At 41.9% G+C, this 24,914-nt stretch overlaps 1 protein-coding gene across 3 annotated transcripts in view; it reads right to left on the reverse strand.

Moving 5' to 3' along the window:
* The window catches only part of ZNF385D (zinc finger protein 385D), a 506,733-nt gene that overhangs the window by 25,904 nt on the left and 455,915 nt on the right, over nt 1–24,914 (reverse strand). For all 3 annotated transcript variants that reach the window (XM_077491412.1, XM_077491413.1, XM_077491411.1), the window contains one exon: nt 5,434–5,612. In XM_077491412.1, coding sequence (XP_077347538.1) covers nt 5,434–5,612 — 179 coding nt within the window. The remainder of the gene's footprint in view (nt 1–5,433; nt 5,613–24,914) is intronic.

Genomic DNA, 24,914 nt, shown 5'->3' on the forward strand with positions numbered 1-24,914 from the left:
TTTACATCTATTTTCCTGCCTGAAGAGAACTGGGCTGCAGACCTTATCCCTGCCTGCAGACCTCCCACGTCCCTGCGAAGTGGGCTAGACGCTCTATCCGGCGTCGGCACACTACTTTGCTTTATCCGGACACTAACTGCCCGGATAAGTGAGATTCCACACTCCTGCTCTATCTGTTCTATTTATCTGCTTCTCCCCCCCTTCCCCCCCTCTCCCTTCCCTTTCCAACTCCCTCTCCCCTGCGGATACCTCAGACGGGGCGGACATTTGACGACCCTTTAAATATCTAAACTGTCTCCTTCTCCCAACAGCTCTGATGATTGTCATCCCCACGCATACTCCTAGGTATAAACAATGGCTTATTCTGAGTTTGGAAGTTCCCCCACGGTGGTGTCACACAATGTCAAGGGACTGAATATTCCTGAGAAGCGTTCCGCCCTTCTGAGGGAACTAAAAAAAGGTAGGCCCAAAATTTTTTTCTTACAGGAAACACACTTTAAGACTAATCACGTCCCCAAACTGACGGATTCTTTTTTTACGGAAGCTCACCATGCCACAAACGACATTTCCAAGTCTAAGGGGGTGTCCATCCTACTCAGCAGAGAGGCTTCTTTTGAAGTCACAGACAAGCTGGTGGACCCGGGGGGTAGATATATTTTCCTCAAGGGTGAATGTTTGGGAGTGCCCACCACACTGGCCAATGTCTACTTCCCCAACTCGGGTCACTTGACTTTTTGTCAAAGGGTAGTACGGGAGCTGGAGGGATTTAGTGTGGGTCACCTCGTTCTAGGTGGCGATTTTAACATCCCTCTAAATCCCCTAGTTGATACTTCCACCGGGAAAACTTATATAACCTTTAGAATCCTCAAGCGAATTAAAACACTTTTACATTCCCTGGATTTGGTAGACACATGGCGCTTCTTGCACCCAGATGACAAAGATTATTCATTTTACTCAATCCCCCACAACCGACACTCTAGGATTGACTATCTGTTCGTGTCCCGGAGAGACCTCCACCTGGTCAAGGAGGCATGCATAGGGATCCAGACCATTTCAGACCATGCCCCAATTTCTACGTGTCTGAACCTGACAGGGGCGAACATGGGTAAAGGCACATGGAGACAGAACTCCTCCCTCATATCAGACCCGGCATTATTACCTGAGCTTAATGCTAAACTAGCTGAGTTCTTCAGCCATAACGTAACGCCGGGTATGGACCCCTTGACGATTTGGGAAACCCATAAATGTTATATGAGGGGAGAGTTCATCAGGATGGGTGCCCGAAAGAAGAGAGAACGGGATAACGACATACTGAAACTGACACAGACAATCAAACGCCTGGAAACTCTGCACAAACAGACCTTGTCTATACAATCAGCAACTGCCCTTCTTGACGTGAGAAAAGCTCTCAAACAGATTCTGGACTCCAAGACTAGACGTATTTTATACTTTAAAAACAAAATGTACTACGAGCAGGGGGACAAAACGGGGCGTTTACTCGGTAGAGCTCTGAAAGGCCCACGGGCAGGTACCACCATATCGGGCATTCGTAATGCTGGGGGCCACATAGATAGGACCAGCGAAGACATAGCCCGTCATTTCCAGGAATTCTATTCCAACCTCTACAATCTCCCACCCCAACATAGACCTCAGGATGTGCAGGGAGACAGGTTACAGGTGATTAGGGACTACCTTGAGCGTTCTGGCCTCCCATCGCTCCAAGCAGAAGTTAGCGAAACCTTAAACCACCCCATCACCTCATTGGAAATCAAACTTGCAATTAAGGACCTTAAACCGGGCAAGAGCCTAGGTCCTGATGGCCATATATTACAAGACTTTTCTTGATAATCTAGAAACACACCTTAGGGCGGCTTTGAATTCTCTTTCAAAGCCGAGCCAAGTCCCCTCTGAGTTTTTATCAGCCTTCATTACTGTCCTACCTAAACCGGGGAAGGACCCCCTACATTGCGCCAATTCCAGGCCTATATCTCTCCTAAACATTGATGCTAAACTACTAGCTAAAATTATCTCCAACAGGCTAAAGCCTCTATTACATGATTTGATAGGTCCGAATCAGGCGGGTTTCATGCCCGGGAGGGAGGTGAGAGATAATGTCACCAAAGTACTGAATTTGATCCACGCTTCTGGAGAGTGCAGGATCGAGGGCCTTCTCCTGTCAAAGGACGCGGAGAAGGCCTTTGATCAGGTGGCTTGGGACTACATGTTTGAAACATGCAGACACATAGGATTAGGCCCCGAAATGATGTCATGGATAATGTCCCTCTACCAGAACCCATCGGCAAAGCTAAAAATGAATGGTACCCTCTCGAATAAATTAGACATTCACAACGGCACTAGGCAAGGTTACCCCCTTTCGCCCTTATTGTTTATTCTTACTTTAGAGCCCTTTATCCGCTGTGTGACAGCAAACGAGAACATAGGTGGCTACCAAGTAGGGGGAAAAGAGTACAAGGTAGCCTCATTCGTGGATGACCTTATGTTTTTTTTAACCAGGTCACACATCCCTGCCCTCATGAAGGAATTCAAAACCTACGGCTTTATGTCAAATTTAAAAATTAACTATACCAAACCGGAAGCAATGAATATCTCCCTCCCCGAGCATACTTTACAGTCCGCACAAACCAACAGCCCCTTTAAGTGGGAGACCCACACCATCAAGCATCTGGGAGTAATGTTGACATCTAAGTTGTCCTCACTCTTTGCACAAAAAGTTTTCCCCCACTTCTTAAAACGATCGAAAAAGACCTCACTGGCTGGCATTCCACATTTTTCTCCTGGTTTGGCAGAGCGGCCATATGCAAAATTACCGTCCTGCCCAAAATTTTATATTTGCTACGCACTATACCCATAAAGATACCACAAAGCTTTTTTAGATCCCTTCAGACCATCCAGATGCGCTTCATCTGGGCTCATAAACCTCCCCGAATCAAATTTTCCCTATTAACGAGATGTAAATCGGAGGGGGGGATGGGCATTCCAGACTACGGCAGGTACTACCAAGCTTCACACATTGCACGAGTGATAGATTGGCATTATCATGCAGAGGTTAAGGACTGGATAACGATTGAAAAAGAGCTTAGCCCGACCCCCCTACGGTTCTCCCCCTGGATTCCCTTTGCTAGGCTACCCCACAAAACAAGGGACCACCCGACGGTAGGCACCACATTAGGAATAATGCATCAAATCATGAAACAGAAGACGACAAATACATTCACATCTCCCCTGAGCCCCTTAACACCCTTACAGGGCAACCCAGACTTCCCACCGGGACTGGGGAACCATTCCCTATACTCGAGGGAAGGGGGGCAGCCACTCCTAGCGGGTCAATGCTTCCACAACCAGAAAATCAGAGATTTGACCAACCTACGGGAGGTGGGTAAACTACCCACCCTGTCCTGGTGGACTTATTTTCAGGTTCGGGATTATGTTTCCGCGGGCACCCACAGCAGATATTTTTCAAGGGAACTCACTGAGGTAGAGGCATTGTGCTTAAAAGGACAACAGGTCCCAAGGACTACTTCAGTGGCTTACAAATGGTTGACTAATAGGAATGCCCCGGACACAGGCAGTCTGAGGCAGAGATAGTCGGATGACTTGGGTATGACAATCACAGATGCTCAATGGAGTCGAGCTTGTGTCCTGGCCCATAAATGTTCTCTGAGCACCAAAATGCAGGAAACAGCATATAAAATCCTGACGCACTGGTACGCAACACCGGCAAAATTGCATAAATGGTATCCGCAGACATCAGAGGTATGCTGGAGATGTGGTGGGGAAAAGTGAACTTTAATTCACATCTGGTGGCAATGTGATCACATTAGCGTGTTCTGGGATAGAGTGATAGAACTGACGCACAAAATCACAGAGACCAAGCTTAAGCTTGATGCGGCCTGCTGTCTATTGCACAATTTGAACTTTTCATTTAGGAAATATAAAAATTCACTCACCAGGCACCTTTTAAATGCGGCCAAATCTCTTATCCCATTGTTATGGAAATCATCTCAGGTCCCCACCACAAAAGACTGGCTACTGAAAATAGCTTACATTTGCGAGATGGAGGATACCAGATCTCAAGCTGAGGAAAATGTGGACCATTTTCATGCAACTTGGTCCCCATGGTTTGCCTTTAAGTATTCTCGGGATTATCAAAACCTGGTGCACCAATAATTTACTCCCCTGCTGGCTTTGCTGGAGCTAGTGGGAGTTGAGTATCAATATTTGAGAATTGGATGGCCCTCTGGTCTGAGACGTCCTTCCCACCCTCTCCTTCACTACTACCCTCCCCCACCTCCCCTTATGTCCTTTCCCCCCACCCCCCTCTCTGTTCCTTTTTCATCTCTTTATTTAGCCTGAATGTGTGAAATAAATTTAAAGTTTAAGAGCTGGGCTGGGGCGATAGGCCAGGTTAGGCCGCAAACCTGACCGGATTTTTGAATACGATACAGAACCAATGGCCACAGCCCACTGAAGAGCTTGGTATATTTATGCCTTTTTGATTGAATGTTCCAATGACAAACTCTGTACCATACATGCTGTACACATTTTTATTCAATTTGTTATGTGCTTCAACTTTTCTAATATACTTTTGAAAGTGAAAAGAACCCAACTGGTAGCGGCATCCCATGAAGTCATGCTGTATGAGAGTTTGAGATATGTATGAGAGTTTCAGACCAGAAGGGTGTTGTATCAGCACAAAGAAACATAGAGTATGTAAGCATGTACTGTATGTTAAGGCAAAATTGTCACTGTGTATAAAAAAAAGAAAAAATGGACTTGCAAAGCAAACCATGAATACGTACCCATTCTATCACTCAGGATGTCAAACTCCTCTGACTTTAAAACCTAATCAAACCTATCTTTATCATCTTAATCATATCTGATCATTTTTGCTCTTGTTTTTGAGTATACTAATTGTTGACTGCCAAACTGCCTCTGCTGGAAGTCTGTTCCACACATTGACTACTCATTTTGAAACATAATATACCCGGGATTAGTTTTTTAAAAACAAAATCCTGACAGTTTGAGGTTATGCCCCTGTGTTCCTGATCCTAGCTTCATACTGAAAACATTTAAGATGCACGTGTTCATCTGACACTTCCAGTATTGTTGGATATTGGCAAACCCCTGCTGAGCTGTATGGTTCTTTCTTTTAGCCCTTACACCACTACGGGACAAAATGACTTTCTGAAAGAACCCAAGAGCACAGTGGGCACCAGATGTTACAGCTGGACCAGACACGTAACCAGTCGTCCATGTTTTTCGTTTTATAGTTTTTCTCCAACAGAATTTAGTGGACAGGGACAGGTAAATATTAATGCTTTTCTTGGCAGGTTTGGCTTGCTCACTTTAATTTTACATATAGAGTTGTTTTATTGTTTATATTACTGACTACATATGTTAGCATGCTATTACCTGTTTAAGCTGGGTCTCAGAATTGACATGGACATCACAAATTTCACAGTGAAATGTTTTGTTTTGGAGGCCTGTATTCCCTTTGCTGATAAGCAATCTTCCTTTTACACCAGCTCGTGGAAATGCTTTAATAGTGCCACTTCCGTTTCGAGCTTCCACCATGGTTTTGTGCTTTGTACCTGTAAATATGGAAAAAGATAACAAAAAACAACATAGCATTCTTTTAAATGTCTGTACTTTAAAATGAACAAGAGAGATATACTGAATGACATTGACTGTATATACATACATTAAAGTGGTTGTAAAGGCAGAAGGTATTTTTACCTTCATGCATTCTATGAAGAAAGGTAAGCAACCTTCTGTGTGCAGCAGCCTCTCCAGCCCCACCCCCACAATACTTACCCAAGTGCCCTCTTGATCCAGCGATGTCCAGGGACTCACACTCCTGATTGGCTTTTGTCTGCAGTGGAAGCCATTTACTCCCTCTGCTGTCAATCACAGCCAGTGAGCCAATCAGGAGACAGAGGGAGCAGGCCAAGCTGCATCTCCGTGTGTGAATGGACATACAGAGCTGAGGGTCAGGGACATGCCTGCTTGGCTGCCCCCAGAGCAGGCTGCTTGCTGTGGGGACACCCAGCAGGTAGAAGGAGTCAAGAGTGCCACTGTGGGACCCGAGAAGAGAAGGATACGGGTGGCTCTGTGCAAAACCACTGCACAGAGCAGGTACCGTAAGTATAACATGTGTTTATTAAAAAAAAAATAACTTTAATATCACTTAACAGGGCTAAAAAGTGGTAGCCCACATTAAATAGGAAAAATGAATCATGCATAGTGCTAGGATGTGGTATAAATACAAGTTGCAATAAAAATAGTAGTAAAAGTATTACATTTCAGCTCATTTCATTGTATTTTTCAGAAAACGTGTGATTTTGGACTAAACTGTTTGGACTAAATATTCTGACAAATTATTCCTAAATAAGATTTGTTTTTAATCTTGCCCAAATATTTTTGAACAGTCTTCTAATTTTTTTTTTCTAGCTAGCTATAGGTTTATATATCAGGGAGAAGCTGTGAACTGGTTTGGAGTCAGTAAATAAGAGACTTAGGCCCCATACACACAATTGGATTTTCCGACGGGAAATGTGGGATGTCAGGCTTTTGGTGGAAAGTCTGACTGTGTGTATGCTCCATTGGAAAATTGTTGCCGGACTTTCCGCCAACAAATTTTGGCTAGCATGCCTTCAGATTTTCTGATCATGTGTACACAAGTCCGTTGGACAAAAGTCCAAAGTACAAACACACATGCTTGGAAGCAGAAGCGGTCGTTCTTGTAAACTAGGGTTTGTAAGGGAGAATTAACATGCGTGATATGGCAAATTATGAAATCTCCAAATGCAATTCTCTTCTTCTTTAATGGGATTATAATGAAGCTGCTTTGCTGGTGATACTGATGGAATTATTGCAAGCAAATTTTCAAAGGCTTTTTTTTTTTCTAGTGATATCAAGAATAATAGTATTATTATTATTATTTTTTGTGCAAATTACCACAACACTGTTATCACCTAGTTTTTAAGGTCAAAGATACAACTATGTTGGTGTCCCTTGTCAATTTTACATTGTATTTTTTAAAATGCAACTGCCTACTCCCAAACTGTCATTTAAAGTAAAACACATATCCAAGTATTATTCTCCACATTTTGTTTTAATGTGCAATAAAAAAAAAAAATAGACATGCTCTCTGCCAGTAGAACTTAACCAAAACGTGCATTCTATGCATCCAAAAATATAGAAAATATACCAAATCAAATAATTATTCAACCAAAAAAATAATGTCAAAGCAATAACTCCAAGGCAATAATAACACATTATCTCCTCCGATTCTGCAACATGTCCGGTTGATGAACGGCCGTTCAGAAACAAACTGAAAAGCATGAAATTAAAAGCACAAACTGAAAAGCACTAAATGAAAAACGCCAAAACAAAAGCGCAAATCAACACTCACCAAACTTCTACTAACACAAAATTAGCAGAAGGAGCCCAAAGGGTGGTGCTAAAGAGCTGAAAAACCATGTAGTGTGTCTAGTATGTCACTACATTTGTAATTGTTGGCCAACATTTGTGTGACCATGTGTATGCAAGACAAGTTTGAGCCAATGCCCTTTGGACAAAATTCCATGGCCAACAATCTGATTGTGTGTACAAGGCATTATAGTTAGTGCTATCTACAGTATGTGGCTCTTAGTATGTTAACCACTTTCAGACCGGACCATTTTGCTGGTAAATGACCAGAGGTCTTTTTACACTTTGGCACTGCGCTGCTTTAACTGGTAATTGCGCGGTCATGCAATGTTGTACCCAAACGAAATTTGCGTCCTTTTCTTCCCACAAATAGAGCTTTCTTTTAAAGGTATTTGACTGACTCTGTGATTTTTATTTTTTGCGATATAAACGTAAAAAGACCGCAAATTTTGAAAAAAAATGATATTTTCTAATTTTTGTTATTAGAAAAATCCAATAAACTCAATTTTAGTCATACATTTAGGCCAAAATGTATTCAGCCACATGTCTTTGGTAAAAAAAAAGTCAATAATTGTATATTTATTGGTTTGCGCAAAAGTTGTCACATCTACAAACTAAGGTACATTTTCTGGAATTTACGCAGCTTTTAGTTTATGACTGCCTATCTCATTTCTTGAGGTGCTAAAATGGCAGGGCAGTACAAAACCCCCCCAAATGACCCCATTTTGGAAAGTAGACACCCTAAGGAAATTGATAAGAGGCATGTTGAGCCCATTGAATATTTTATTTTGTTGCCGCAAGCGATTGAATAATGACAAAAATTTTTTTTTTTTTTTTTTTTTACACAAAGTTGTCACTAAATGATATATTGCTCACACATGCCATGGTTATATGTGGAATTGTACCCCAAAATACATTCTGCTGCTTCTCCTGAGTATGGGGATACCACATGTGGTCGACTTTTTGGAAGCCTAGCCGCGTACGGGGCCCCGAAAGCCAAGCACCGCCTTCAGGATTTCTAAGGGCATACATATGTCATTTTACTCCTCACTACCTATCACAGTTTTGAAGGCCATAAAATGCCAAGATGGCACAAAACCCCCACAAATGACCCCATTTTAGAAAGTAGACACCCCAAGCTATTTGCTGAGAGGCATGTTGAGTCCATGGAATATTTTATATTTTGCCACAAGTTGCGGGAAAATTACAAACTTTATAAATTTTTCACAAAGTTGTCACTAAATGATATATTGCTCACACATGCTATGGGCATATGTGAAATTACACCCCAAAATAAATTCTGCTGCTTCTCCAGAGTACGGGGATACCACATGTGTGGGATTTTTTGGGAGCCTAGCTGCGTACGGGGCCCCGAAAGCCAAGAACCGCCTTCAGGCTTTCTAAGGGCGTAAATTTTTGATTTCACGCCTCACTACCTATTACAGTTTTGAAGGCCATAAAATGCCAAGATGGCACAAAACCCCCACAAATGACCAGATTTTAGAAAGTAGACACCCCAAGCTATTTGCTGAGAGGCATGTTGAGTCCATGGAATATTTTATATTTTGCCGCAAGTTGCGGGAAAATTACAAACTTTTGTTTTTTTATTTTTTTTTCACAAAGTTGTCACTAAATGATATATTTCTCACGCATGCCATGGGCATATGTAAAATGACACCCCAAAATAAATTCTGCTGCTTCTCCTGAGTATGGGGATACCACATGTGTGGGATTTTTTGGGAGCCTAGCTGCGTACGGGGCCCCGAAAGCCAAGAACCGCCTTCAGGCTTTCTAAGGGCGTACATTTTTGATTTCACGCCTCACTACCTATTACAGTTTTGAAGGCCATAAAATGCCAAGATGGCACAAAACCCCCACAAATGACCCCATTTTAGAAAGTAGACACCCCAAGCTATTTGCTGAGAGGCATGTTGAGTCCATGGAATATTTTATATTTTGCCACAAGTTGCGGGAAAATTACAAACTTTTATTTTTTTTTATTTTTTTTTCACAAAGTTGTCACTAAATGATATATTGCTCACACATGCCAGGGGCATATGTGAAATGACACACCAAAATAAATTCTGCTGCTTCTCCTGAGTACGGGGATACCACATGTGTGGGACTTTTTGGAAGACTAGTCGCGTACGGGGCCCTGAAATCCAAGAACCGCCTTCAGGATTTCTAAGGGTGTAAATTTTTGATTTCACACCTCACTACCTATCACAGTTTTGAAGGCCATAAAATGCCAAAATAGCACAAAACCCCCAAAAATGACCCCATTTTGGAAAGTAGACACCCCAAGCTATTTGCCGAGAGGCATGGTGAGTATTTTGCAGCTCTCATTTGTTTTTGAAAATGAAGAAAAACAAAAATAATGTATATTTTTTTTCTTTTTTTCAATTTTCAAAACTTTGTGACAAAAATGAAGGTCTGCAAAATACTAACCATACCTCTCGGCAAATAGCTTGGGGTGTCTCCTTTCCAAAATGGGGTCACTTGGGGGGATTTTGTGCTATCTGGGCATTCTATGGCCTCCGAAACTGTGATAGGCAGTGAGGAATGAAATCAAAAATTTACACCCTTAGAAATCCTGAAGGTGGTGCTTGGATTTTGGGGTACCGTACGCGGTTAGGCTCCCAAAAGGTCTCACACTTGTGGTATCCCCGTACTCAGGAGAAGCAACAGAATGTATTTTGGGGTGTAATTTTACATATAACCATGGCATGTTCGAGCAATATATCATTTAATGACAACTTTGTGCAAAAAAAAATAAAAATAAAATAATAATGTATTTTTTCCACAACTTTTGTCAAAATATAAAATATTCCATGGACTCGACATGCCTCTCAGCAAATAGCTTGGGGTGTCTACTTTCTAAAATGGGGTCATTTGGGGAGGTTTTGAACTGTCCTGGCATTTTATGCACAACATTTAGAAGCTTATGTCACACATCACCCACTCTTCTAACCACTTGAAGAAAAAGCCCTTTCTGACACTTTTTGTTTACATGAAAAAATATTTTTTTTTGCAAGAAAATTACTTTGAACCCCCAAACATGAGGTGTTTTTTTAAAGCAAAAGCCCTACCGATTAAAATGGTGGGTGTTTCATTTTTTTTTTTTCACACGGTATTTGCGCAGCGATTTTTCAAACGCATTTTTTGGGGAAAAACACACTTTTTTTTATTTTAATGCACTAAAAATCACTATATTGCCCAAATGTTTGATGAAATAAAAAATATGATCTTAGGCCGAGTACATGGATACCAAACATGACATGCTTTAAAATTGCGCAGAAACGTGCAGCGGCGACAAACTACGTACATTTTTAAAAGCCTTTAAATGCCTTTACAGGTGACCACTTTAGATTTACGGAGGAGGTCTACTGCTAAAATTAGTACCCTCGATCTGACCTTCGTGGTGATACCTCACATGCATGGTGCAATTGCTGTTTACATATGACACCAGACCAACGCTTGCGTTGCACGTTGCGCCTTAGCAGGGGGGGACAGGGGTGTTTTTTTTTATTTTTATTTATTTTATTATTTATTTTGCTTTTTTATTTTATTTTTAAACTGTTCCTTTCATTTATATATATTTTTTTATGATTTTTATTGTTATCTCAGGGAATGTAAATATCCCCTATGATTGCAATAGGTAGTGACAGGTACTCTTTTTAAAAAAAATTAGGGTCTATCAGACCCTAGATCTCTCCTCTGTCCTCAAAGCATCTGACCACACCAAGATCGGTGTGATAAAATGCTTTCCCAATTTCCCAATGGCGCTGTTTACATCCCGCAAAATCTAAGTCATGAAATGCTCGTAGCTTCCGGTGTCTTAGGCCATAGAGATGATTGGAGCCATTCTGGTCTCTGATCAGCTCTATGGTCAGCTGGCAGAACCACCGGCTGCATTCTCAGGTTCCCTGTTGGAACAGGAAAGCCTGAGAAAACCATGGAAGATGGTGCGGGGGGGGGGGACATTCCCTCCCACTGCTTGTAAAAGTAGTCTAGAGGCTAATTAGCCGCTAGGATTGCTTTTACATAAAAGCCGACCGCTGGCTGAAAAGAATGATACCAAGATGATACCTAAACCTGCAGGCATCATTCTGGTATAAGCACTCAAAGTCCCGCAACATACCAGTATGTTGCTGGAACTGTAATTTCTGTATTGTAATTTTTTTTTCATGCAGCCTGTGGGCTGAACGAAAAAAAAATATTGATCGGTGGGTATGCCCACCATTAGATACCACCCTTCATCCACCCACTTTTAATGGTGGGCATACATGCACCATTTATATATGCCGAAGCATGGGGGCATCCTCCCGCAAAAGGTAGGAGCAGATCGCTCCTCCACCCCTTATGCCCCCATGCTTCGGCATATATGCTCTTTTTTAACTGTGGTGGTGAAATCACCCCCGACAGTGCTGGAGTCGCGGCTTTATGTATCATGGGAGCAAACGCTGTTGCTGTCAAGATAAATAAATCCGCGCTGCAACTGAATGGCGTACCTGCTAAGCAAATGATGGTTAACAATAAAACAAAGTAACATTACAGTATAACAGTAAGACTTACCATACCTGCAAAGCAAATACAAAAAAAAAATAGCAAAAAATAACACATTTAACACAATCTGTGCCTAAAATATATATATGCCGAAGCATGGGGGCATCCTCCCGCAAAAGGTAGGAGCAGATCGCTCCTCCACCCCTTATGCCCCCATGCTTCGGCATATATGCTCTTTTTTAACTGTGGTGGTGAAATCACCTCCGACAGCACTGGAGTCGCAGCTTTACGTATCGTGGGAGCAAACGCTGTTGCTGTCAAGATAAATAAATCCACGCTACAACTGAATGGCGTACCTGAAAACAAAAAATGGTTAACAATAAAACATTGCAGAATAGAATACAGTACAAAGGAGCAGAACAATAGAGAGAGAATAGAGAGAGAGAGAACAATAAAACGACAACTATTTTTGGTTTTTTTATTTTATATTTTTTTTGGTTTTTTGGTTTTTTTACTTTTTTTTTTTTTAAACACTTTTTTATGTAACTTTAACACTTCTGTTGTAACGGTTCCAGCGGTTTGGGTCTCTCAAAATGTGATGGCATCTTGGGAGACCCTGTGAACGTGTGCCTAGCCTGTGCAATGCTGTACCCTACGCTAATACTCAACTAGTGAATGGTAGCGTTCAAAACACTCACCCTGACAAAGACCAGGCCGGTCAGGACAGCGTGGACAATAAGAACGGGTGTCACGCCTATATCCGCGCTTTCTACAGACACGACATTTTCTTTGGGGGGCTCGTTGGGTAGGGGTACTCGGGATGACATAAGAATAATGCCTCTCATGCAGCCGGCTTACTGCATCTGGTAGGGGAAGGTGAGGTGGAGCACCGTCTGGATACAGAAGGGCTCTGACGATATCCTCCTGGAATTTGAGGAAGGATCCAGTCCGTCCTGAAGCTTTGTGTAGTACATAAGCATTCAGTATAGCCAATTGGAATAAATAAACAGACACTTTTTTGTACCAGCGTCTGGCCTTACGGGCAACTAGATACGGCGCCAACAACTGGTCATTGAGGTCCACCCCTCCCATGTTAAGGTTATATTTGTGGACACAGAGGGGTTTCTCCACAATACCAGTCGCCGTAGGAATTTGGACCACCGTGTCTGCATGAAGGGAGGTAAGAACGAAAACATTCTTATTATCCCTCCACTTCATAGCGAGCAAATTATTACTGCGCAAGCAGGCTCTCTCCCCCAGCCTAAGACGGGACTCTACAAGCCGCTGGGGAAAGCCCCGGCGATTAGGTCGCACGGTGCCACATGCTCCAATCTGCTGATCAAACAAGTGACTAAACAGTGGCACGCTTGTGTAATAATTGTCCACGTACAAGTGGTACCCCTTTCCGAATAAGGGTGACACCATGTCCCACACTATCTTGCCAGCGCTTCCTATGTAGTCAGGGCAGTTCTCCGGCTCTACGTGACTATCTTTACCCTCATAAACCATGAAACTACGTGTATAGCCTGTGGCCCTGTCACAGAGCTTATACATCTTGACCCCGTATCTGGAACGCTTGTTGGGGACGTATTGTTTGAATGACAAGCGACCAGAAAACTTAATCAGGGACTCATCAACGCAGACAACTTGATCGGGAGTAAACAAGTCTGCAAAACGTTGGTTGAAGTGGTTTATGAGGGGCCGAATTTTGTAGAGCCGATCGTATTCAGGGTCTCCACGAGGACGACAGAGTTCATTGTCGCTGAAGTGCATGAACCGCAAAATCTGCTCGTATCGTGCCCTGGACATGGAAGCAGAGAACACGCGCATATGGTGAATTGGGTCAGTGGACCAATATGACCGCAACTCACTCTTTTTGGTTATGCCCATGTTGAGGGAGAGGCCCAGAAAGATTTTAAATTCGGAAACCGTAACTGGTTTCCATTGTCTGGCAAGGGCGGACTGGGGAATAGTGGCGATATGTTGAGCAGCGTACAAATTGGTTTGGTCCACAATAGATCTATAGAGATCTTCGGTGAAAAACAGTGAGTAAAAGTCAAGTGTCGTAAAATAAACTGTTTCCACGTTAATGCCAGGTTGGCCAGTGAATGGGGGAAGTACGGGTTCTGCAGAAGTGGTGGGCACCCAAATAGGATTGGCGAATTCTGCAGGAAGGGCACTATGGGTACGACGGGCCTGTCTTTGTCTTCTTCTTGGTGGCAGCGGGACACTACTTGTGCTTGCCACCTCGCCAGCTTGAACTGCACTTATGGGACTCGCCACGTCATCACGTGTTACTGCAGTGCTGGATGTAGGTCCAGGGTGTACTAGGCCGCTGGTGCTTGCCAGTTCACCAGAAGGATGAGCGGCTCTAGTACGTCTCTGCTCCATACGAGTGACCTGCGGTTCCTGCACCTGAACAACAGAATACATTCGGGATCGGGCACACCTGTTCTTAACAGCGGCCTCATCTCCGTCATCAGAGCTATCTGTCATGGAGCCGCTGTCCTCTACAGGATCGTATTCTGAGCCTGAATCTGACAGATGAGTGACGTCCTCTTCACTATCTGTCATGCTCAGAAACGTGTAGGCCTCTTCACTAGTGTACCTTCGCTTTGCCATTTTGGGCTCTAAATTTAGGGGTACACTAGTGAGACTCACAGGTAAAAAAGCACCTAGCCTGTCAGCGACTGTTTCAAAACGCTACCAAAAAAACTGTTAGCGATCGCAGGGATCAAGCCTGACTCTGCGAACGCTGCAGTTATGTGTGTTGTGTTTTGTAAGTGACAGTGATCGATCGATACTGCACTTGGGTGGGCTGGGCTGGGCTGGGCTTGGCGGAGGGGCTAAACGCAGGTGCTAGCAGGTATCTGGGCTGATCCCGCTAACAATGCGTTTTGGGAAACCTAAAATGCTGGCAACGCTAATATAGATCTGATCAGATACTATATTACTAAGGGAGGTGTATGCTTTGCGCGTGGGTGTTAGCGGTACTGGCACTAACCTGACGCTGGGGCGACGCAGACCTTATCTGACCCTCAAACTTATATCACCCGCCGGGTGATCAGGGGGTTAAACCTTTATTAGGTAATAAATGGCGGGTGCCCTGAAACAAAAAAAAAAAAACTAACCAACCAGCGTCACCTGTAACAGTTATATGGTGATCACTGGTGAAAGGGTTAACTGGGGGGCAATCAGGGGGCTATGCGGTAGTATATGGGGGTCCCTGACGCTATAAAAAGCTGCGGCGAACCTAAATACTTACCTGCCTAACTAGCGTCACCTGTGACACTAATACAGCGATCAGAAAAACGATTGCTTATTAGTGACACTGGCGACGGGGGGTGATCACGGGGTTAAACCTTTATTGGGGGGGTTAGGGGGGCACCCTAGAGCTAAAGGGGGCTAACCCTAACTGCCCTAACAGTTATTACAGTCACAAATGACACCAATGCAAAAAAATAAAAAAATAAAAAAAATAAATAAAAATGCAATTGGTGTCACTGTGACTGGGGGGGGCAGGGGTGATTGGGGGGTGATTGGGGGGTGAAAAGTGTGCCTGGCGTGTTCTACTGTAAGTGTAGTGTTGGGTGCAACTCACTGATCCTCTCTCCTCCGTGCCGGAACGAAAAAGACCGACACGAGGAGAGATCACATCACTTCCTCTCCTGTGTTTACATTACAGGAGAGGAAGTGATGTCACGAAGGATTTCTATTCGTCGGGAGCGATCGCGAGGGGGTGGCCATGAATGAATGGCCGTCCCCTCGTCCGGGATCGTTCCCGAACGAATACCGACCGCCGCAGGCACCGGGCGGGGGCCCGATCGGGCCCCCGACCCGCGGGAAGGCAGGGACGTACATGTACGCCAATATGCCTGCCCGTGCCATTCTGTCGACGTACATCGTCGTGCGGCGGTCGGCAAGTGGTTAAGATACTCCTCTCACTGGATCATAGAGAATGATGGGCAAGCCACCCAGGGTGGTGCTATCAGCAGATCTAAACTGTACCATTCCCGAGGTCTGAAAGTTATTTTTATATAAATGTAGGGTAACCTATAAAATAAAGCCTATAACTTTGAGGTATTACATTTTAAGATACAGAAAACATAGATTAGAACATTTTTATCAGAATGGGTTATCATATTGGTACCCAAACATACACAGGTTCAACAACCTGATCATACTAATATGCAGTGTATCTAGAAAGTATTCACAGCGCTTCACTTTTTCCACATTTTGTTATATTACAGCTTTATTTTAATATTGATAAATTCATTATTTTCCTATAAATTCTACAAACAATACCCCATAATGACAACTTGAAAGAAGTTTGTTTAAAATCTTTGCAAATCTATTAAAAATAAAAAATGTCAATCAAATTTACATAAGTATATAACTCTTAAAATTGAGCTCAGGTGCATCCTGTTTCCACTAATAATCCGTGAGATGTTTCTACAACTTGATTGGAATCCACCTGGGATGAATTCAGTTGCTTGGACATGATTTGAAAAGGCAAACACCTGTCTATATAAGGTACCACAGTTAACAGTGCATGTCAGAGCACAAACCAAGCTATGAAGTCCAAGGAATTGTTTGTAGACCTCAAAGACAGGATTGTATTGAGGCACAGATCTGGAGAAGGGTACAGAAAAATAGTTTGCAGCATTGAAGGGCCTAATGAACCCAGTGGCCTCCATTATTCATAACTGGAAGAAGTTTGGAACCACCAGGACTCTTTTGTGTAGCGGCCCAGCCACACTGAGTGATCCGGGGAGAAGGGCCTTAGTGAGGGATGTGACCAAGAACCTGATGATCACTCTGACAGAGCTCCAGCATTTCTCTGTGGAGAGAGGAGAACCTTCCAGAAGAACAGCCTTCTCTGCAGCACTCCACCAATCAGGCTTATATGGTAGAGTGGCCAAATGGGAGTCACTCCTCAGTAAAAGGAACATGACAACCTGCCTGGAATTTGTCAAAGGGCATCTGAAGGACTATCAGACCATGAGGAACACAATTCTCTGGTCTGATGAAACAAAGAATAAGGTTGAAAACAAGGAATAAGGCTGCGGGGATGTTTTTCAGTGGTAGGAACTGGGAGACTAGTCAGAATAGAAGGTAAGATGAATGCAGCAATGTACAGAGACATCCTTGATAAAAAAACCTCTTCCAGAGTGCTCCGGACCTCAAACTGGGGTGAAGGTTCATCTTCCAACAGGGTAACAACCCTAAGCACACAGCCAAGATAACAAAGGAGTGGCTACGGGACAACTCTTTGAATGTCCTTGAGTGGCCCAGCCAGAGCCCAGACTTGAACCCGAATGAACATCTCTGGAGAGATCTGAAAATGGCTATGCACCAATGCTCCCCATCCAACCTGATGAAGCTTGAGAGGTCCCGCAAAGAAGGATGGAAGAATCTGACCAAAACTACATGTGCCAAGCTTGTAGCATCATACTCAAAAAGACTTGAGGCTGTAATTGGTGCCAAAGGTGCTTCCATAAAGTATTGAGCAATGGTGGGAATATTTATTTACATATGATTTTTTTACATTTTTAATACCTTTGCAAAGATTCAAAACAAACTTCTTTCACATTGTCATTGTCGAGTATTTTGAGGAAAATAATGAATTTAATCCATTTTAGAGTAAGGCTGTAAAATGTGGAAAAACTGAAGCACTGTGAATACTTCCTGGATGCACTGTAAAGGAAACACATGCAAAGGTAGACATATCTTTAAAGATAGCATATCTTTAAAATATTATATCAAAAATATACTACATATATGTTAGGGATCATATGATAATGCTTAAAGATGAAGTAAGCTTCCATTTAGTATTTGGATATATTTATAAGCCTATAATAAGGCTTACCTATAGGTACTGTAAATATCTCCTAAACGTGCTCCATTTACTGTATATGCAACCAATTACGTCTTCAATGCATGCGCTCTGAAAGAATGGCCACACGTGCCATATCTTCAGAAGCCTGTGCCGTGACCAGCAGCTCCCGTGCGCATGCGTGGGAGTGACGTCACGCGGCTCCTGCCAGTCACACAGCCAGAGTCTGCAGACCCGGAAAGAAAGATGGGCGAAATGGATGCGGCCTTCAGCGGGGATGACGACTTTGTTTGCAGGCAAGTTTAACATAAAGTGGTAGTATGCGATGCATACAAGCACATCATGCCTTTACTTTTGCAGGTCAGAAAAAAGTCTCTTTACTTCCTCTTTAAATTCTACTATGCAGTAACTGCCCACAGGGTAGTGTGGGATCATCACAGCATACTGATTACTCATCAGATGCCAAATGCCAAAGAAAGGAATCATTTATATCTCCAGTCTCATGCAAGACGATGGTTGGTAAAGTATATGTTGGCTACAGTAATCAAATAGTCTTCCTCTCAATGGGATTGGAATCTAAAAGCTGATTGTGTTCAAATCGATCATGAGTTCTCACTGAACCCAGCCTGTTTGTGGTTTACTGAACGACTGATGGTCATAGTGATTAACAAGGTTTTACATCACTGGATGATGTGATTGACTATGAAGTTGTATTGGTGGACATTATTAAATTGTTTTAAGTTTTATTTTTATTATAAAAGTGGCTTCCGGTTTCACGTTCCTACAATGCTGTATCTTATTTGGAGGAGAAGATGTTGGAAAAGGCCCTTGTCCTTCAACACTGGGACAAGGCACCTTTCAAGAAAAGGGGATACTTTGCCACTTACATTGTATGGTACCGCCTCAAAGTTAAAACACATTTCTGGCCTGATCTGGTACAGGAAGGGGGGGGGGGGGGATTCACACTCACTGTGCTCCTTTTTGCTGGCCACCAAGGCCACATGCCTGGATAAGGATATGGTTAGAATTTTAAGGATAATTCCATGCTGTTTTGTTTCAGTGACAGTATACTTTTTATGAAAAAGGAAAAACGGTTCCCTCTAATAAATCAATCCAGGCCCTTATTCTGGCATGCAACTTAGATGGCCGGAAAAGGAATTATGACAGCAAGCCTGCTCCTCCCTTCAGGGGAGTGAGTAACACCCCTTATTATTCATCCCCAGAAGAAGTCACATTTATAAACAAGAAAATGTCATAGTGTCATTTATCATTAATCATGTCATCCATTGAAGTATATCTTATGTCAATAATGATGATCCGCTGCCTGACTATTTCTTCTCACAGCTCAACTTTGTTTCCCAATGGTACTCATATCACAAATGATTGCTGGTGCTGTGATAATGTAAATCCAGCAGAAGGGATCCCAGATAATGTTATCATCCATTGGCAGGTGGTGAGAGAACATGGGCAAGCAATGGGTTTTCATGACAATAAATATACATTACTGGATGATATGATTGATAATTAATTTACATCCATGAACATTCATTTATTTTTGTTTGTTTTTTTGGATTTACATCAGGAACATTATTTCCCTTTATTTGATTGTTTGTGTGTTTTTTTACATTTGACTTTTTTGAGGAATGAGTAATAAGGGACATTAACATATCCTTGTACTCACTCTCATGAAAAGGGGCAATGATCTGGGGCTACTTATTGTAAAGGGAGCTTGCAGGTTTCCTATATAACCCCCCCAACAAATTATTTTTGTGAAAGAGAATGTTGGGAGGGGACCCTTGTCCTTCAACATTGGGCCAATGTGCCTGGCAATGAGGGGAAGGCTTGACCAGGCTCACTTTTCATGCATCCATTTATTCAAGCAACTACAAGTAGGAAGCATGGTACCATAGGCCTGATTGTTACAACATTCAATACCTTCTTACTTTGTGGCCTACTGCCTCTCACAGCTTGAACTGTCCTACAACACCATTTAGACATACTTGGCAGGAATCCTACATTTGTATCCTTACGGCCCCCCCGAAAGGCTATCTATATTCTTAGCACATTCCATTGCAGCTATTCTTAAGAGTATCCTAATGGGTAGCCTCTCTACCATGGCCTTATCACAGTGCTCTTGGTCAAACAATACCTCACCCTCCTGACACACTTGGGGTTCGATCCTAAGTCATACTCAGGTCATTCTTTCAGGATAGGGCCTGCTTCAGCGGCCTCTCCCTAGGGGGTTCCTGGTCACATTATCAAGAGGTTAGGTAAGTGGAAGTTGTCATGCTACTCCAGGTATATTTCAGATCCACGCGTCGAGGTGTCCCATGCATTTGCACACTTGGCTGATTAATCTGTGGTGTGTTTTTTTCAAATAAACCTCCTTTTCATGATCATCCTACTGTCATTATTTTTTCCTCCTTTTTAGGCATACTGTCCACGAGACCATGGCACACCCCAGGTCCCATTCCTGCTTTTCTCCATTACTTTTCCTTGATTATCTTCAAAAGACTCAGAGTACAAGAAGGAAGGCTGGCTGCAGGCCAGCCTGAATTTGTATGAGGAGGCTCGCCCTATAAATATATGCCCAATTCCTCCCCTTTCCATCAGCGTTTCTCTTCACATTATCCCACCCACCCATTCCCTTTGTTTTACTTCTTCTTTACTTCCAATTACTTCTTGGGTATGCCCCCTTTTAGGCATACTACCCATGTGACCACGGCACACCCCAGGTCACTTTCCCGCTTTCCTCTATTACATTTCCTTGATTAGCTTCAAGAGGCTCAGAGTTTCAGGTTTCCTATAAGTCCCCCCACAAATTCTTTTTGGGAAAGAGAATGTTGGGAAGGGACCCTTGTCCTTCAACATTGGGCAAAAGTGCCTTGCAATGAGGGCAAGGCTTGACCAGGCTCACTTTTCATGCACCCATTTATTCAAGCAACTACAAGTTATAAAATGTCAGTGGTTGAAAAATGCATAATAGGAAATAAAGTTCTGCAAAATCATGTTGCAGCTGCCAAAATATCAAACTCTCAATGAGCTTTAAACCAGGCTAAGTTAAAGGATAAATTCAACTTTGTAAAACAAAACAAAAAATAACAATAATAATAATAAATGCACATCTTTTTGCAGGTAAAAAAATGTGTATTTATTATTTTTTTATTAGGAACCTGCAAAGCATTGGATCCACAATCAGAGTACACTGCAGGGCTATTGCAGTCTGTCAGTGTAAGCTGTCTGCTCTTACCTTTTCAAAGGTTTTTAAACAATGGCAACCTTTGCAACATCGCTCTAATAAAATTACTTCTTTTACAGAACATTGTTTTGTTTTACAAACCTGAGTATGTGATATTAAGTGTAAGTGTGTAAGTAAGCATATATAATTTGACCATATATTTGCTAATAAAGGCAAAATTAGTTAACAGTGACAATTCAAGAAAGAACAACTACTTTGGCCCTGCACCTATAGACACAAGCCATCTGTGCCTAAATGTAATTTCAACCTTGATGAAACAGTTTTTACAAATTTCCTTTCATTGCCTAAATGTGTTTTACACTATTAAAGTGCAACAATTGTGCTTTTAACTTTCTCTATTTTAATTGAATACTATAACTATGAGCAACTTAAAGTTTATCTATATTCCCCAAAAAAAAAATTCACTACCCCTGTCTTCTTCCTCTTCTAAATAAATATCAAGTGAAAGTAAATCTCTCAAAAATGAAGGGAAAGACAACTGTCATCAGACTAAGTGTCCCCATTGGAAGATTTCTCATCTCCTGTCCCAGTGACCACTGAAACATTTAAAGCGGTTCTGCACTCATAATAATACATTTGCCCATTCTGTTGCCTCTAGACCGTACATTTGATAATGCCACATGTTTTTTTTTTTTATTAATCTACCTTTTGTAATTCGTAGTTTTTTATTTTCCTCCCCTGCGGCGATGGGCGGTCTCTTGCGGGGATCAGCATCATTTCCTGCTGAAGCCCACACTGTCTCCTGGGATCTCGTCAGCAGGAAATTATGCTGATCCCCGCAAGAGACCGCCCATCGCCGCAGGGGAGGAAAAAAAAAAACTACGAATTACAAAAGGTAGATTAATAAAAAAAAAAAAAACATGTGGCATTATCAAATGTACGGTCTAGAGGCAACATAATGGGCAAATGTATTATTATGAGTGCAGAACCGCTTTAAGAAGATATCGTTTCACTTTCTGACCCAGTGATGAAGGTCACCAGGACAACTAGAAAGGCAACTCTCCCCAGCAGGAACAGAGATAGCAATCACAAAATAACAGGAGTTTTAACCTTTTCCCCTCTCTACCTGAAGTGAATACCTACTTTGTTTTAACCACTTCCCTACTGGGCACCTTTACTCCCTTCATGCCCAAGCCAATTTTCCACTTTCAGCACTGTCACAGTTTGAATGACAATTACATGGTCATGCAATACTGTACCCATAAGACATTTTTATCATTTTTTTCACAGAAACATAGCTTTCTTTTGGTGGTATTTATTCACCGCTGGGTCTTTAATTTTAGTTTTCTAAAAAACAAGATATTTGAAAAAAAAAAAATTTCTTAGTTGCTGTTATAAAATTTTGCAAACAGGTATTTTTTCTCCTTCACTGATGTGTGCTGATGAGGCTACACTGATGGGCACTAATAAGCTGCACTGCTGAGGTAGCACTGATGGGCATTGATAGGCTGCAATGATGTGAACTGATGAGGCACTGATGAAAATGCACTTATATATGGCACTGATGAGCACTGTGAAGTGGCACTGGTGAACACTAATAGGCAGCACTGATAGGCTGCACTGATAGGCAGCACTAATAGGCACTGATTGACAGCAGTGATTGGCACTGATTTGCAGCACTGGGGGGCACTGATTGACAGCACTGATTGGCACTGATTTGCAGCACTGATGGGCACTGATTGGCATCAATGATGGGCACTGACTGGCATCAATGATGAGCACTGATAATTAAGACACTGATGAGCAATGTCCTGATTATCAGTGCAGATGTCCCCATTCACACTGTGACAGCATGAGAAAAGGAATGCCGATAAACCGCAAGTGTGCTTACATCCTGATCAGTTGTGATTGGACACAGCTGATCACTTGGTAAAGAGCCGCTATGATTGGCTCTTTATCCCGATCTGTGATCAGCTGTGTCAAAGCATTTACAGAGCATGTTGAGGCATGATCACAGGAGGATATGACACCCTCCCAGAACTGGATTACTGCGCTGTAGCCACCATTTTGCTATAGCCCGGTCAGCAAGTGGTTAAAGATCAATATATTTTAGATTTATTTTTCACTACCTGTCTAAGTAATACTTAAAATTATTTTCTACCTAAAAATATTGAAATTACTGATTTTTAGAAGTTCATTAGAATTAATTTCACTTCTCTATGAGGTAAATACTCAGAAATGTTTAAATGTTATAGATGTTGAATGCAACTCGGCATATAATCCAAATAAAAGAAAGATGTTGTAAAGCTAAAGGAAAAATTCAAGCTTATTACAGATCTTTTTCACTTAAGCAGAACTTTTGGCATGGTAAAAAGAAATAATTTTGGCAGTGAAGACATGTAATTTACTCCTTAAATAGGCCTCAAGCTGAATTTAGAATTATTAATGATGTGTTTGATATTGCTGTCCAAGTCCTTGTGTATGAGATCCTGGAAGCTGCAATGTTCTTCTACCTTTTAAGATGATTAAACATAGAGCATTTACAACAAAAAGGCCAGATATTACTTAAAGGTGAGGTTAGGAGTTTAATACAATTCTCCACTTCCTCCAACTAATATAATGTTGAGGACTTTCTCTGGGGAAATCTGCCATTACTAAATGCTACAACATAGCAACCACTGTATTCTCAGACAAGGCAGAAACCCATCAGTTGTAATAAAGGTTATCAGGAAAATCCATTTTGTTTGACTGCAGATCTTTGTCAATGTAACCATTTCACTTTCAGTCAAGCAAGGCAAATGGCTATACAGTAAACAACAACAATAGTGCTTTAAAGTGTAACTCTGTTTTTTGTCTTGTGGAAAACATAATTTCCTTTAGGGAATGAATATACATTGCAAAGGTTTTAGCAAACTTTTTTGCAGATTTCTACTATTTTCTGTTCTGGTGAAGTAGGGCTTGGTTTCACAATGTCCTTTCCAGAGTGATTTCTAAATAGGAAGGTCTGCCTTCATTTTAGCCGCCTAAGGAAAGCTTAGCTTTCTAATGAGGAAAGCTGCAGTGTTTGCATTAGAAAAGAATGGGCATTTGAGAGTATCTCACGAAAGATTCAACTCTTGCATCTCAGTGCAAACTTCTGAGAAAACGAATGAACCAACACCTTTTGTTTTTTATAGTGGATAGATGCGATATCTAAAAATTAGAGCAAATTGAAATGGATAGGTCATTTTTGTTTAAAGCATTATTTTACAAAAGCTTCTGTAGCAAATATATGTTATTTTAACCAAGTGGACTTTTTCTTCAAAGTAAAACAAACTAAACTATAAAATAGTAGTAGCACTGATCTAACACCAAAAGCTGGAGGCAGCTACCCCTTACTACAAAATCTCTCAATTATTTGCTATCCACATTTCAATTGACATTAGGCACACTCCTGACTTTATCACACAGTGCAATGCCTGGTGATTCACTGAACAATCTGCAGCACTGCCCATTGTGACATGGTGTGTGGTGGGTGTACATATGCTTGTATAAATAAGCCAAAGTTTCTAGCTGTATAGCCCATCTGGTAATCCTGAGGTGGGAGATATATGCTTACATCTTAAGATGCTGGCTACCTTCTGTAAATGCTTAATGTGAAATGTTGTGTTCCTTATAGACTTGCATCTATTTAAAAAAAAACAAGAAATAAATTCATATCTTAGGAGATCAACTGATCGTCTATATAGGTAAAAATCCCTAATGCAAAAAACACCTGACAAGTGACTATGAAACTTATAAAAAAATTATGCTTTACAAGAATGACATTGGGCATCAAGGTGACATTATGCATAAGGAAAAATTTGCAATTTAGATTAATTTGAAAAATCCAATAAATAACTCGTAGTTATTCATTGACACATACAAATCAATTAATATAGC

This window comes from Lithobates pipiens, unplaced genomic scaffold (genome assembly GCF_037356315.1).
Source record: "Lithobates pipiens isolate NorthernLeopardFrog02 unplaced genomic scaffold, aLitPip1_a1.2 Scaffold_19, whole genome shotgun sequence".
NCBI lineage: Eukaryota > Metazoa > Chordata > Amphibia > Anura > Ranidae > Lithobates > Lithobates pipiens.